The sequence below is a fragment of the Diplotaxodon limnothrissa genome, linkage group LG4, assembly GCF_057381915.1.
Source record: "Diplotaxodon limnothrissa isolate DT_005_m linkage group LG4, D_limnothrissa_male_GT1.1, whole genome shotgun sequence".
NCBI lineage: Eukaryota > Metazoa > Chordata > Actinopteri > Cichliformes > Cichlidae > Diplotaxodon > Diplotaxodon limnothrissa.
The window spans coordinates 8901475-8917630 of record NC_140599.1 but is presented as its reverse complement, the minus strand read 5'-3'; the positions used below and the strand labels follow the sequence as shown (position 1 = coordinate 8917630).

Sequence of the window (16156 nt, the reverse complement as noted above, 5' to 3'; positions counted from 1 at the left end):
CTGCTGTTACAGAGAACACAGCACGCAGGAGCGAGGAAAATTTACAGAGCGTGTCCTCTCCGGGCCGTGCAGTGTTCACGGGGATCAAATGCTCCCAAGGTGTGGAGTGTGTGTGTGTCTATATAACTCTACATTTCTCTCCACTGCCACTATACCAGCACCAGAGCTGCTGCCCCCGCCTTTTACAGAGCCCAGGACCTCAGTGTGCCCTCTGAGTTTTCTCTTTATGAGCTCTAGTTCATCCTTCGACTTGCAGAGAAAACAAGAGCTGCACAGGCTTTTATAGGACTCCTGGGGAATACACAAAGAAAAAATAAATAAATAAAAGAGCAAAGTTTTTAGCAGGCAGTTAGAGGCTTCTGCACTGTGAAGGATGACTGATAGAAGAGGCTGAAGTGTTGGGTGAAGGATTAAACACAATGTTACCCCCATTTACCGCAGCCTCTGACCTTCAGCTGGCCAGATGATGATAGAAAAATGCTCTAAAGAGACAAAGCGAACCAGATGAAGATGAAGAGAAATAAAAGGCAGCCACAAGAAGGGTGTGAACTTTCCCCCACCAACACGAGCTCACTTTTGTGGGCTCCCTCCTCCACGGGGAGTACCCAAGATAAACAAGCCTGTTCCTCTAACACCTTTCACCTCTCCTCCTGACCTCAGTTCATCCCACCTTTTTCACTCATCTCTGGAAAACGTTCTCCCCTCCACTCCTCTTTGTTACTTCCTTTCTCCCCATCCGTCCAGATGTTTGGCCCAGTGGCAGCAGCAGCAGCAGCAGCAGTGAGAGCGAGGACCCGGGGCTACGCGGTGGGGATCTCCAGCAAGGATTGGAATGCTGACCCTCTATCCATCTCCATCAGTGGAGACGGATTTGTTTGACTTGAGATGTGATTGTGTTTTCTCTTCCCCACACCTGCCGCTTCCTCTGAACCATGCTCCCACCCACTCACCCACCCATTCTTCCTTGGACCCTCGCGATCAATTGCTTTAACTTGGCAAAACACTCGTCCAGCTGCTACTGCTTTTCCACATCTTTTATATTTTCTCTTACGCGGCCGGCCTGCCAAGTAAGAGTTGCAGTCGCATCACAGCAAGTTGGCGTTTTGACAGATATTTGAATCCAATGAAGTCATGAACTGGAGCGGTCCACTGACAGTTCCTGTCTCTTTCTTCTGTTTGTTGTCACATGTGCTTTGATTGACTGTAGTGAAAGCAGGCCTCTGGGGGAGTAGTTTCATTATCAGAGGCTGCTCATGTGGGATCTGCATAAAATAATAAACCTCCTCTGTCTTGTGATGGTGTTCTCTTCCCACCCGGAGCTGAGCAGGCATTGTGACTTTCAACAAACTGTGGTTTCTTGCAGATCAAACATTCCTCTTGTTTTGAATTTATCATGCGGCAAACCCGCCCTCATTAGTCAATGGCACTCAGCAAGTTGTAGCGTTTAATTCCGCGGGGCCGCCCAAACTTATCACCCTTCATTTCAACATGGTGGGCTGCCCTGTTGCTGAAACCCTCTCAAGCGGTTCCAGACATCTGACAACAGCCACATTTATTTATTGACTTCATTTCGCTTACAGGGCAGCCTTTACAGCTCCCTTGAGTGATACAGAGTTAATGTAGAACTGTTCATTGCTCGTGAGTGTTTTTTCACTCCTCCTCCTCTACCGCCACCTCCTCTCCTTCCTTTTTAAACTGTTCTTAAGTGTTTAAACACGCGGGTAATGACGTGCTGTTGTGGAAGTGAAAAACCATGTGGGATAAAAAAAGAAAAACATCCATGTGGGCTTTTTCCCCCAAGGAGAGCGCGAACCACCGAGGACGGGATGAGAGCGAGGAAGGCCCTGTTAATCAAAATGAATGAGCACCTCTCAGGGCGCTTGTGTCGACGAGGCCGTGGAAGAGCTCTCAGCCCCCTTCGCTCTGGGAAAGTAGAGCACTGGGTGTAAAGAGAGATCCAGACACTGTGACCAACACAGCTAGTGGCCAACCAAACTCGTACTTCCTGTTTGCATGACCTTCCAGCGTCATGTAGACAGTAGGTCAGAATAAAAAAATATATTTTATTTATTTATTCTTTTAGAGTTGTTAAGCAGTTTAGACAAATCTGGATATTTTTCCCCCAGCTGTTTATTTTAATACTTGCATCTTTTTCAGCCATATACTACTTTTAGCTTTTTCTTCATTTATCTGCTTTCAGCTTTAAAATTGAACAACTTGGAGATAAAAGCTATTTTATGTTATTATTTTTAGCTAGCTGTCTCAAAATCTTTGTTAGCTTATCAATACCTTTACCAAAACAATTTTTTCAAATCATAACTTCTATTTATTTTTTTTTAATTATCAAAGCTGCTCATTTGCAGAAATGCGACTATAGCATCTTCTGATATTGAAAAGTACCATTGATCCAAATGAAATATTGATAAAGCCGGCCACTTAATTCACTTAATTAGTTTACTGGTTACAAATGTCAGTGCTTTGCAATAACTGGATTCCAAAAGTGTTGGTACTGTGCTGATGGAATCAAATCAAATCAAATAAATCATCACAGTCCCTGTTGCTTTTACAAACAATAGATGTCAACATTAGCTTAGCAAAGCAATTTTAAACAGAGGGGAAAATATGTTTGCTTTATCCAATAGTAACAAAAGTCAGCTCACCAAATATTACATATGGTGTTCCTTAAGTGAATGTAAAAACATTTAAAACACAAACTGGGGATTTAGTTTACTGTTTGCAGTCGTTACCTTAAGCTAAGTTAGCTAGCTGCTGGTGATAGCTTTAGCTTGGACAAATGAGAATGGTGCATTTCGTTTACCCAAGAACAAAAATGTTAACAAACATACTAGCAAACATGCCAAAATTTTATAAAAGAAAGACAATTATTGAGTCAAATAACTATTTAAATGTCTAATTATAACAGGAAACTATTTATGTTGGCTTGTCTTCGGCTGACTGAAGAGAAGTCAACTTGGAGGAAGCTCGTCAGAGTTTAATAACCTAAGACTGCCAAATATTAAAAATGATTTTGAGTTAATTAAGTACATCTTGGTAAGACGAGCCACAGCTGCAGAGAGCTTGGATAGCAATGAAGAAAATTGTTGTTACTGAGAAAATAAAAGTGGCTTGATCACAGGTCCTTGAGGTGCTCCAAACTGAACTGCTTCCTGCTGACCATCATACAGAGCTAAACCAGAATACGGCTCGTCATTAAATTGCCATTAGTAAGAAGCAACCATTTCTGCTTTCATAGATAGCATTTTTGCAGCAGAGAATCAGCTGTAGCTGTTTTTAATCGAAAGGAATTTAAGACAAGACAAAATAAACACAAGTGAAGTACGAGCTACAGTTTTTTAGCCAAGATAGTACGACAAAAAAATATGAGCAAAAAGGAAATCGCATTAACTTGGAATAAAAGAGGAGACATTAAAGTCGTCATTTCATTAAAAGAGCCATAATTATTGGTGGCTACAGCTTACATAACCCTACAGTTATTATTGCATAGCAGCCTTCAGCCTTTTGAGGATTATCATGTTTTTGCTGTTTTTCCCTTTTTAGCTGATTGAATTTAGGCCCTCTCTGTCTCCTCTCCCTACTGTTGCTCCTACCGCGTTTCACAGAATGCCTTCAACTCAGCAGCTTTTTCAAATTTGGGGCTTGCGACACTCAGCCAAAAGCCGCAAATTACCCCCCTCTAGCAGCAGCGAATTAGGAACAATTTTGTGTTAGCTATAAAAAAGCGAGGGAGAGAGAGAGAAGTGAGGGGAAAATATAGCTTACACCAGGGACCACCAACAGAGGCAACATGGGATGAGCGGCTCGTCGGCCGACAGTTTGGGTGGCAGGGCGGTGCTAGAAAGCAGCCTCAGTGATCTTCAGAGCAATCAATCCTATCATATCACATCTACATAGTACGGCACAACATCCATTACCAAACACAAAGGCCTGAATTAGTGGATTTATGTTGCTGTTACAGGATGTTTGCAGGCCTGTGAATTGGCTTTACAGTTCCCTGAGCACACAGAGACCTGCAGCAATGACACTGACAGCCTCACAGCACCTTACGGCACCTTACAGCCTTATTCACTCCAGCGACACCGAAGGGGAAAGGATCCATATGAGGTGACAATTCACCGCCTGGAATTTTCATTCTCCCTTTCGAAGAGGGTGGGATTTTTGATTTCCCTCCACTATGCGGTTGGTCCTCAACTCAGGGCATTAATGTAAAAAGGGGGTCTTTTTCTTGTTTCTTACAAAGCGTGAGGTTTGGCATGCCCACTTAATCTGCTTCCCTTGAGCCAATCCATGTTTTTCCCATTCTGGCACCCTTTTCTACTCCCTTTTAAAATCCATTTCCAAGTTGTAATATGCCACTGCAGACGTTATTGAAGGGAGGAAAAACCAAATGTAATGGGGGAGAGCGGTATAGAGAAAAAGAGCAGACGGAGAGGGAGAAAGAGAGGTTTCCAACTATTAACTGGCTAGCGTACCCTGCTCTTCATAGCGATGCCTGGTGTGGAAGGCAGGCCACTTTGTCTTCCACGGAGATCAGACGGAGCGGGCGGGCTGCAGCCAGGTTGGGGTTACTGACTCTCATTAGGTTTACACCGACCACCGGGACTCTGACTGCGCGACTGTAACATGAGCCTGCACGGTTATAACCTGACCCCTCTCTGACACACCTTAGCCCTGATGTTAATTGTGCTTCCTGCTCCCTTTTTTTGATTAAATGACACCGAGTCTTTAAGTCTTTGTTTGTACGGCTAATGGCTCTCATTTAGTGCAGTAAGTGGTTCAGGGGCTGTTGTGGGTGACATCACACTGATCTGAGGCCTGTAAAGGGTGAGCGTTTCTCGTGGTAAGCTGACTTCTACCTGCAGCGCATACCTCACACGCTGACGCCAAGCCGGCACGTGTTGCTTCAGACACACACCAAAAAAAAAAAACATTGGAGAGGGTAATGCCAAGCTGCATGGGCAGGGCAAGGGCATGAGGCCGCCAGCTGGGGAACAGAAGGGCACCAGGAAGGTTGAGAGCAGCACAGGAGGGAGCAAGGCCAAGACCGAGTGCCACCCAGTGAAGCACAGATCGAGTGCTTTGCAGATTTTTTTGGTTTTTTTGAGAACAGATGTGGTAAAAAAGAAAAAGAACGATCTATGTACTGTATAATCCTGAACGCAACTGTGGATTTTCTCAAGATGCCTAATGGGGCAGTGCATTTCCTCCAGATTTTGGCTGACGGAGACAAGCCGAGGTCTGAGGGTAGGAAGAGAATATCTCAGAGGTTTAACATACTTTGGTTTATTTGGAAGTTATTAAACTACAGCGTCCGAGTTTAGCAAGTAACCTAAAGTATTTGAATAAGTCTGTGCTTCAAGGGATCGTTCACTTGCTGTTTGTTTTTCTACCTCTGTGTTTCTCCATCCTTTCCTCTTCTCATTCTGATTTTTATTGTCCCGCCACCCCCCTCGACTCACCCACCCCCAGCTGTAGATCTTTTACTCTTTATTTTCTCCCACTCCCTGTGAGCGCGTGGCTGAGGTGTGAGATCATTCTCCTTCTGGGTGGCTTTCCTGCTATATGTCACTGTCATCTGTTGGCACTGAGGCTCGAGGGGGGGTCCCTTTTCCAAAAACACACCGCACTCCGCTTCACCACCCTGAGCATAATAAATTCTTGGGCACGAGACTGGAGAGGGGTGTACCAGCGGAGCAGTGCGTTTTACTGGGCTTGGCTGGGTAACACAAAGACCGGTGAAAGAGAGAGAGAGAGAAAAGGCAGCAAAAGAAGGGTGGAAGATTTATAATTGAATAACTCCCTGAAGCAGGGCAGCGGGGATTGGCCCTGCCAGGAAAAGCAAACGCCAAGGAGCGAGCAAGGCCCGTGGAAGTCAGCCATTAAAGTGAGAGGAGAGAAAACCTCAGCTGTGATCCGCTTCAGCAGAAAGGTGTGAGATTTACTAATGATAACTGAAAAACCACAGCACCTAGTAGCCATTCTGTTCACCCCACTCTGAATCTGCACGAAAGAAAAAAACAAAACTCAAAACACCCCAGTGAAATAACACAAATCACTGACCACTTTATCTGCAACAGTGGATCTACCCGACGCAGAGTTTACATGGCTACGGGGGTAACATTTCCCAAATTAGGTCAATTTGAGCTCATATTTACACTAAAACAAGCGACCCTTGGAAAGAACTCGCACAAGATGAAGGGCACGTTTTGATCCGGCGATCTGACAGAAATATGAAATATAACACTAACGTCGGTTCAACGTGTTCATCCATAGTGAAATTAACCCACTGCAGCCCAAATTCGGACACTTTCTTAACCCACGACTCGTAGGCAGCCTCTTAATAAAGACGCTTATTAAAAGAAACAGCACAGTGTAGGGCAAGAAAAATATTCAAGGGGAATTTATTTCAAATTACGCATTTCAAACAACACAGTCGCATTGTTTTTCCTGTCCTGGCTGAACTCGCAGGGGCTGTCCCAGAATGCACCGCTCACCCCGCTTTCGCTGTGTGGAAGGAGAAGAAGCGAAGGCAGCGAGGCGGGGTGCTCCGCCAATGAGTTTATCTTGCCTGTTTGGCTTGGCGTTTGAGAGCGGAGAATGAAAGCAGGGTACGGCCATGCTGTCAGGCATGAATGGAGTTCTGACCGAATCGACTCACTTTTCCCAGAGAAGCGAGCTCCGCATCAGATACGAGCCGAGATAGCTCCCGACTGGTCATCGGCGTGGAACTGAGCGGAAACTCCTCCGCAGCTGGTGCGACAAGGCACGCAACCGCTGACACGCTGTCACATAGCTGCACATCCACTTATGTGATGAATCATCTTAATATGACACTGATTTAAGTTCTCTGTGGTCCCGTTTAGGGTGCGAAACTCAATCCCCTTGTTTCATAACTCAGAATGACTTTGCAGATTGTATTTAACTCTGAGGTGACCTTATAAAAAGACAGAAAAGAGAGAGAGAAAGGTCTGGCTGAAAGTGGGAAAATCTTGCTGTTAATGATTGAAAAAAATGAGGTATTACTCGTAGCACGAGTGAAGACTTAATAAAACATGTCACACTTAATGACGCACAAAGGGGAAAAAAGGAGAGTAAAAAAGACTTTAAGCACTGCACTGGCAACTTTTACCTCCCTCAGTATGGAAAACCGATGTGTGTGCACATGAGTATGAGCCCGGGGTGTCTGAATTGCTTATTTTATCAGGTGCACTGGTGCTCTCCCTCCAAAAAAAAAAAAAGAAAAAAGAAAGTAAAAGACCCTGACTCTTTCTTCCTGGCTGCCAATCAGTCTCTGTGACAGCGTTTGTCTGCTTCACTTTTCTGTTTGGCTCCCCACCAGCAGAACAAGCTTGTTATAAGAAAATGATTTCATGGGGTTATTAGCGTTTCTGTGCCTTAGTCATACCTACAGGAAAAGAATGAGTGTGCGCACACATTCGGGCAGTAAATAAATAAAACTAGAGTAAGAGTAAAAAGGTTTGCACATCCACCCTGGAGCCTGAAGAAGATCCTTTTATGAATGAAGCGCTCCCTTTACAAAAACAGTGTAAGCATTCAATTATTATGCTGGATCTACTTATGGTTCAGACTACATTTTAGTTCCCTTATCCTTGTAGTCATATAACAATAGAGTTCAGTGAACATACTAAGCATGCGTGTGGCTGTTTATAAGCTGCATCAGTACCTTCTGTGCGAAACAAAAGTGCATAATAAAGACCCTGTGTTAGCACTTTTGAAGAGTCACCACACTCTAGTAGAGCACAGCACTATTAGAAGCAAAGCACAGATGCTGACTAAAAGTATATATGTGCAGCTGCACGTTTAGCTTTCCAATCAGATAAGTTCTAATAGCAAAAGAGGGCCCCGGTGCATGATAGGAATCTTATGACGGATTAGCTGAACCACAGCTCTTGCCACACTGTTTAAGATTAGCACCAGAAATATTAGACATTTGGTTATAAGAGGAAAAAAAGACAGAAAGAAAAAGCTAAAAACAAAACCTCAGTACAGATTGAATTAAATCTGATCATCCCAAAATGGTAAGACATTTTCTGAATGGAGTGCAGAGAAAGAGGAAGACATGCAGCGCGAGCATGTGCTCTTCCTTTAGGAGTGGGCAGCTTAACAGCTCGCCATCAGGTAACAATCTTTTTATTTGTTTCAGTCCCTCGCTGGGTGCCAAAGCCTGCTAAAGGACTAAGTGTGTGGTGCGATCCATCAGCCCCGTCCAAGAGCTTCAGCGTGGTAATCCATCTAAAGCAGAGTCAGAATAGAATTAAATAAATACTTCCATGCTCTGCAACCCCCGAATTATTTTACTACTGTCATTCTCACTACGAGGCAGTGCCGCGTGCACTTAAATGAAAAGGAAAGGGGAAAATAAATCAGATAATTTGAAATAGCAGAAAATGAGCAGAAATACATATTTTTAGATTTATTCTGTGTACGCGCAGATTGAATCACAGCGTTTCTGCTCAAGCAGAAAGACTGATATATTTATTTTAGCCTCAGATTGGGGTTGATTTAATCAGACTGGGTTTACCTGAGATTTAAAGATTGGAAGATAAATTGGGAATGGAAAAGAAATAATTGGAAAAAAACACAACATTAAAAATAGAGTGATATCTGATTGATATATTTTCTTATTGTGAAACCTGTGAGGTGGAGGATTGTTTTTAGGGGCATTGCTTAAAACGCAGGCAGAATTTATTTATTTCTGTTATTTTTAAAACAGAATTTAAATAAAGTTACTTCTTTAAAACTGTCTAATACTCAAATCGGATTTTTAAAAGTTTTTTTTCTTTAATGTTTCTAAGTAAGACGACAAAACCATGATTATAAAAAGGAAAAAACATAAACTGAATTGAGGAATGTTTGGGAAAACCTCCTGTGTGGAAACTCTGGTCAGTAAATGAGCAGAAAGCCTTTATGAATATCTGACATGAAAATGTGTTGCACACATTTTCTGTGTGTGGTCCTGCAAAATAAGCCAATTATTATTGGCATGTATGTTTTCAGCGTTATGGCTATAAAAACGACACACACACACACACACACACACACAAAGCTTGGTGTGATTAGAACCTTTCTTATTTCTCTATTAAAGCGCATTAAAAACGAGGCCATCCAAAGTGCCTTTGACCTCGACCCGCCTGTTATTTATTTTAACATCATGTTGCTTTTCTCCATTACTTTGAAAAATAATGACATTTCTTATTTAACAAGCCACTGTTCCTTTTAAATATTACATCAGATTATTAAATAAATAATAAAAGATCTTGGAGACCCATAATTAGAAAAAAAAATCCCAAAATTACGAGTGTTACCTTCGCTTGTATTTGATCAGTTATTTAAAGCAGAAGAGAGTCACGTGTTTAAAATGAGAGCGTGTAAGACATAAGGCTAAAAAAGACTGCGCACTGATTTAATGTAGGTCAATTTGACTGCTTACTTTCTCTGCCCCTCTGAACATTACTATGAATAATTTGAATTTAGATAAAAATGAAACCGAGGAATATAAAACCCTTTAAACCCAGAGATAAAAAATAATAACAGGTATAACAGCTGTTAGCAAACAAAACCGTGCACGCACATTTAAATGATTTCAAAAAGCATGATTCCTGACATGCATGTGTGCAAAATACAAATTAACGCAAGGTTTAAATACTCAGCTTTATTTCTTTACAGAAAAAAGACGTAAAGGAAACTCGTCATTTAAATATTTAAACAAAAGATGATAATTCATGATCAGGTTTTTTTTTTTAAAGGGCGTCTGTTGTTTTTGCCATGAAGTTGGGGAGATCGAGGAAAAGTTTTGAGCATTTCTGCAACATTCTTGTAAAAAAACAAAAACAGATCCATCCAATTTCCACTGCAAGCATCTGCTCCAAATGTCTCCGTTTACCTGAGAAAATACAAATTAAAGTCCGCTTTAAGGAGAGGGGAGTGGGGGGGATTATTCATCGTTGGTGTGGATGTGTTTGGCCAGGTCGCCGATGCCACGCTGAGTCTGTAGTTTCTGGTACTCCTGGTGTAAACTGAGGAAGTGCGGAGAAGCCGCCGGGTGGAAGAGCGCGGGGGAGACGTATGCGGCGCTGGAGGTCAGAGGAGAGGAATACGCTGTGCACTGTGCCGGCGAGAAAGCGTCGATGCCCGGCTGAGACTGAAGGAAAGCTTTGGCTGACAGGGCGCTGCGCGAGAAGAAGCTGGAGAGAGCCGGCAGGATACTGCTCACAGGTGGGATGGTGGCGGGGCCGCACTGCGAAGGCGCGTGGTGATGGAGGTAGGGGTAAATCTCCAGACTTGGCAGCTGCAGGGCCGCCGTGCCGAGCCCGTAGGCGCTGTGTGGAAAGCCGTGGAGCGCGCTGGGCTCCAGGTGCTGTTCTTTGAGCGGGTCGAAGCGAAAATGCTGCCGCTTGAAGCGTTTCCTCCGCCGCAGGAAGCTCCCGTTCTCAAACATGTCGGAGGAGTTGGGATCCAGCGTCCAGTAGTTGCCCTTCCCGGGGTTCCCGGGCTCTCTTGGCATCTTTACAAAACAGTCATTGAGCGAAAGATTGTGTCTGATAGAGTTTTGCCAGGCGGGGAATTTCTCCCGGTAATAAACGAAGCGGTGGCTGATAAAGTCACATATCTCGCTGAGGGTGAGCCGCTTTTTTGGGCTCTGAAGGATGGCCATGGTTATCAGAGCGATGTATGAGTATGGGGGCTTCACCGACGCGGGACCTTTGGTTTTAGGAGCAGGGAGACACGCCGGCGCAGGGCTGAAGGTCTCCCTGTCTTTACTCTGGCTGCTGGACGTCTCCGTGCCGTCTTCGTGCTCGCTTCGCGACTCATCCAAAGGTAAAAGCTGCTCCTCTGCGCTGTCTTTGAGTCCTTCCCCCACCACGTCGATAACAATATCCTCCATGATTTCCAAACCTAATATCATAGTAGATATCCGCGGTTTTAAAGCCACCTGGCAACAGGTGGGAGAGCGAGAGCTCTTCTTTCAAAGGCGACGAAAAGATTTTTATGCACGGCCCATCTCCATTCACAAATACACGATCCGAGAGAAGTCCACTTCCTACTTCAGATTCTCCAAACCGCAAAGCATCTACGCTGATATCCTTTTATTTTCACAACTTTTAGCGCAAAAAAAGCGGCCAGGACTGGCTGTGCGTAAAAGTGCGTGCGTCCTCGGAGATGTCCAGCACCATCTGTAAACTCTCCTGCTTTCCTGCTGGTCGGGTGCTTGTGATGTCACGTCGAGGCACGAGGGAAAGGTTCCTGACCAATGAAAACCGCGCAAAGGCGCAAAGACCAAAGAGGCCTATACCAGCCATCCAGCCAGTGCACTCTCATCATCAGCACATCAGTGCCAAGTCCACGCGGACACATCAGAGATCCATCGAGGAAATCAGAGGAAAGATTGTTTGGAGCGGAATAATAAAGTTTCCACGGAAAATTAATTTCACAATAATTGCGTAAAACATTGGCAACTATATATAAAAATGCAACAAGTAAGAGTGTTTTTTATACACCAGAAAACGTTAATTGGAGAAAAGTGTGACGCGTGACCTTTTCACGGCTATAAGTTAAAATCACAATTTTGTATCGCAAAATATTAAAGTTTGAGTATGTTCTTCGCCACTAGAAGCAGTCTTTAATAAACTCTGTATGGAACCTAATGAGATTTGACTCAAAATACAAAGAATTTAAAATATTTTTTATTTGTATTTTTTTCCACTCTTCGTTTTATTTTCCAACTAAAACAGGAAAAGCGATCAAATCTAAAGCACGGTGGTGATGGAAAGTCAGTTTACACCAAAATGACACATTTATATTTCCGAATCTGCCGGCTGATGCCTTGGAGGGAGGATATCAGATTATAATTTAAAGTGTGAGAGGGAAAATCCCCAAACACTTCTCTACGCGAGGCGAGGACTTAAACCCTAATCCCTCTCGAAGTCTCCTGCAGCCGCACTTTATGCACACTTGACTCACAATTACACGTTTTCAGACGTACAACACTGGAATGACTGCTTTTGGGCAGCTGTGAAAATAATAATTTGTTGCCTTGCATGAGCGCCTTCCTTGAATAAACCGATAAGAAGAGACTATGCGCCCTTTATATCTCATATCTTATTTTATTTATTTATGTACGTATATCTATTTTATTCTGAATTTTATTCTGAATTCTTTCGTTTCTCTCAGGGACATATTGCTAGATGTGACCACGTGTGAAATGCAGGGAGAAACAATATTTGATGTGCAGTCTGCGTAATCTGCTGGGCGAAACTCTACACCGCCTGCTCTCCATTTGAACACCTATAAGTCCGTCATAACCTCGCCAGATTATCCTCTTTAATAATGCGCAGCTGAACGCAGACTGGTAATATTGGGATGAAAGTAATAGATTTTCACTTCGCTCAGACATAAAAGAGAAGTGTGGAGAGGAGGGCGCTCTCGGTATTGTTGGGAGGCCTCTGGTTGTTTGTGTTTAATGATGGAGCCCTTTGTTGGGGATTCCCACATTTCCTGCCTCTAATCGCATTGATACCCCGGGGCAGAGGGGAGGCGCGGGGGGAGAAAGAGAGAGACCGGGTCCGGACTGGGTGGGCTATACGGTACCAGCAAAGCTGCAGATGATTTCCCAAATTCATCACGCATGTCTTCACATTGGAAACAGGCCCGAGCGCAATGTGTGGTTTCAATAAGGCGAGAGCGTCAAATCACTACAAAAGCTGAAGGTAGGCCACTCTCAGGGCGGCACGGTTCCCGAGCTTGCACGCGCTGGAGTCACTTATTGGGGGACCGACGGTGGAGGAGACGCTGTCAGATGAACTCAGGTGGCGATGAATGAGTCCCGATGTTACAGTGACAAATATGGCCTCCGCTTTTCTTTTCTTTCTTTATTATAAATTAATGTTATTATTTCTGGTAATTGTTTTGTAAGGGTCACCAAAAAAGCTATGCAACATTAAACCCGGGGCCCCCTCTATGAAGCCTTTCTTCTTTTCTTTATGATAAAACGCGTAAAATCTGGGAATCAACAAGGCCTTTTTAAAAAATAAAATTACAACCCTGCTATCTAACAAAAACGCCCATTGTACAGATTTTATTTGTCTGTATCGCAGATGAGAAAGTGGGAGACTGAACAGACTCCGAAGGGCCGGTGTAATAACATCATTTGGCAGGAGCTGTGCCGGCGTGGGGGGGGGGGGGGGTCTCACTGGATCTTTCTTGAACACTGCAAATACGCGCAGGTCAGAAACTGGGTTATGAAACTGTTGCGGGCTCCTTCAGTTAAAATGTTTTCTTATCTCAGTGAAAGCTTCGAGCACTTCACATGATTCAGGGAGTGATAAAAACACCCCCCCCCCCCCCCCCCCCCCCTCCCAAAAAAACCAACCTCCGAGCGTGTTTTTCATTGGAAGAGGTTGAAACTGCTTCAAAGAGCTGAGGTTGTTTTCTCACAATGCCCCCCTCTCTCATCTTGATTCCCTTAAAATCTTGGCAGGGCAGTGAACATAATATAACGTGTAATTTAAGGTATCATGAATCATAACTGGATGAAGAGAGAAAAAGAGAGAAGAAGAAGAAGAGAAAAAAACAGATGTGCTGAGCCAAACACACATCTGATACACACACATACGCACGCTCACACCGTTTAGGGGAGGGCGAGATGTGTAAATTTCACGAGCTGAACTGGTCATTAACACAATATTTACGGGCTGACAAACAGCTCTGTAGCATGCAGGCGGTGATGCAACCTGTTCCCTGCATCTCGTTATCTCAACGCGCTCTTGTCCCTTCAGCCACTCTGCTCAGTGACTGGATCCGTTTACAATGAATGGCACAAGCTATCAGTTACAAGACAGTGGTGCTCTGACTAAGTGCTGACATCTTGTGGTGCAAAAGGGGTAAACTCTTTAGCTACAGGTCATCGACATAATTAGAGAACACAGCCTACAGGAACATAGCAGAAAGAGGGACCCCGCAGACCTCAAAAATGGGGTGGCACACAATCATTTAAATGTGCACGGAGCTCCTGCCTCCATAAACACGGAGCTATAGCTTAAAGCTAGAGGCAGCAATCTAATGAAGATATAATCTGGTGAAAATGTGTTTTAAAAGTATGAAAAATACTTTGAAAAATAATTCCTTCCCGCTGTCGCCAAGTACTTGCCCATAGGGAAGTTGTTTGATTATTGGGGGTCCTTTGTAATATTGCAGGGTCCTTACTAAAACATTAGCAAATTGGTTGTGATTTGGTGCTATATAATTAAAATTGCTTAGAATTGAATTGAACTGTATTGTCAGTGTCTCTGTTTTAGCGCCACAATAGATTGGTGACAGCTGGGATGTGCTCCAGACCCCCATCAGGGACCTCGAATTGGATAAGTGGAAGAAAATGGATGGGCATGAGTGTCCTCATAAACACACACCTGTTGTTCTCACTCTCGCTCGTTCTCTCCTGTTGCCCTCTGCTCCTCAGGGGGTTTTCTGTGTCTGTTGGAAGTTGATCATCTCTTGCACTCCTACCTCTCTTCATCTTTTCACACAGACTACTGAATTCTACCAATAATGTCACTCTTTTGTGGTGATAAATAAATATAAGAGGTACTTTCAACTGTCCCCTTAATGCCCGAGGGATTGTCACGGCAGATGGATCCGCATGTTTGATTTGGCACGGCTTTTATGCTGACACAACCCCCCCATTTATCTGGGTCTGTGACCCCACTGAGGTTGAGCTTGTGTCTCCTCCTGAAATTGAACCAGGGCTAACCACAGAAGCACCAATAAAATCAATCATAAAATATATATACAATATAATAAAGCTATAACTGTATGAATAGATTGTGTATTTGAGTTCTAGTTAAAGAAAAAAAGCTTTGAGTGTTTAGTTAGAGTAGAGAGCAACTAAGTCCATTTAGCATTTACCAACCCTAGAACTGTGTCCTGAATGTCTGTTGGACATTATGCATCACATTAACCACAATACTGTTAAAAGTATGCAGTCCTATGGATGGAAACTCTGCATTCACTCTTCAAATGTTTTCCTGAATTGCTCTGACTTGAATGAATGCTCTGTAGAGTTCCACTCAATTATATTTTAAAGAGAAACACAAACCCAGCCCGTCTCTGTGCTGTATGAGCAGACTCTTCAAAGGCTTACCTTTTTTCTACTTTAGAGGTCTAAGTCATCATTAACTCTCGCTCTGAACCCAGTTTCCCTAAAAACACCCTGAGACAGAACAGCGATCAACAAATTTAACTGAACTAGTGGTAACATTTTATAATACAGCCAGGAGGTAAAAGTGTAATCAACCCTGTAATTAAATGGAATTTCAGTGTATTTTATTTGAAATTAATTATATTTAGCTACAAATACTTAAAGAATACAGAGGTAACTGGGCAGTTTTTACAGAAAACAAATGAATTATAGTGTAAGTAAAGTACTGCAAAAATAATTTTAGGTAGTGTGCAATTTTATGGTAATTTCTTCCAGAAAAACAAGCAATATTTCCCTATTTTATATCACAAATATACTTTTTGGGTCACAGGATGTATTATTGGAGCCGATTAATTTTGTCTCTTTATGTTTTTTTCTTTTCTTTTTGCAGATTTGTTTAATATGCATTGTCTTGATTTGCTCGATGATGTTTTATTATTCAATTATCCTTTTATTTGATCAATGTAAATGTGATAAGGACTGTTCTGCCTTACCGACTTCCAAAAATAAATAAATAAATTATGTAAAGATTTGCAGGCCTATGTGACCTTATCATGATGGAGCCAAGTCTAACTTTTTTTTCCTTTCACAATAAACTGTTTGAACATAACTGTGAAAAAAAGTAGAGGTAAGCAGTGTCTGTGAAATACCTGGAAGTTAGATAAGATAAGCCACTCCACATGGGCTGCGCCCTTAACAGCGTATTTAAAATGGGGAGATATTGCTTGTTTTTGCTTTTTGTACTTAAAATTACTTAAAGACTACTTTAATTAACCTACAGTATATTTGCAAATATAATTTCTTTGTTTCCTGTAAAATTCTGACTTGTTACCCCCTTATTCTGGTGGACCTGTCTTTAAGTATTTGTATGTAAATAATAATAAATTATAATATCAAATAAAATACATTGAAATTCCATTTAAT

At 42.8% G+C, this 16156-nt stretch overlaps 1 protein-coding gene across 1 annotated transcript; it reads right to left on the bottom strand.

Annotated features, from left to right (window-relative positions):
* Positions 1–9973: 9973 nt before the first annotated feature.
* On the bottom strand, positions 9974–10945 carry foxd7 (forkhead box D7). The gene has a single exon (XM_085351403.1). It carries the CDS (start codon positions 10943–10945, stop codon positions 9974–9976), a length of 972 nt encoding a protein of 323 aa, XP_085207529.1.
* Between the last annotated feature and the right edge of the window lie 5211 nt (positions 10946–16156).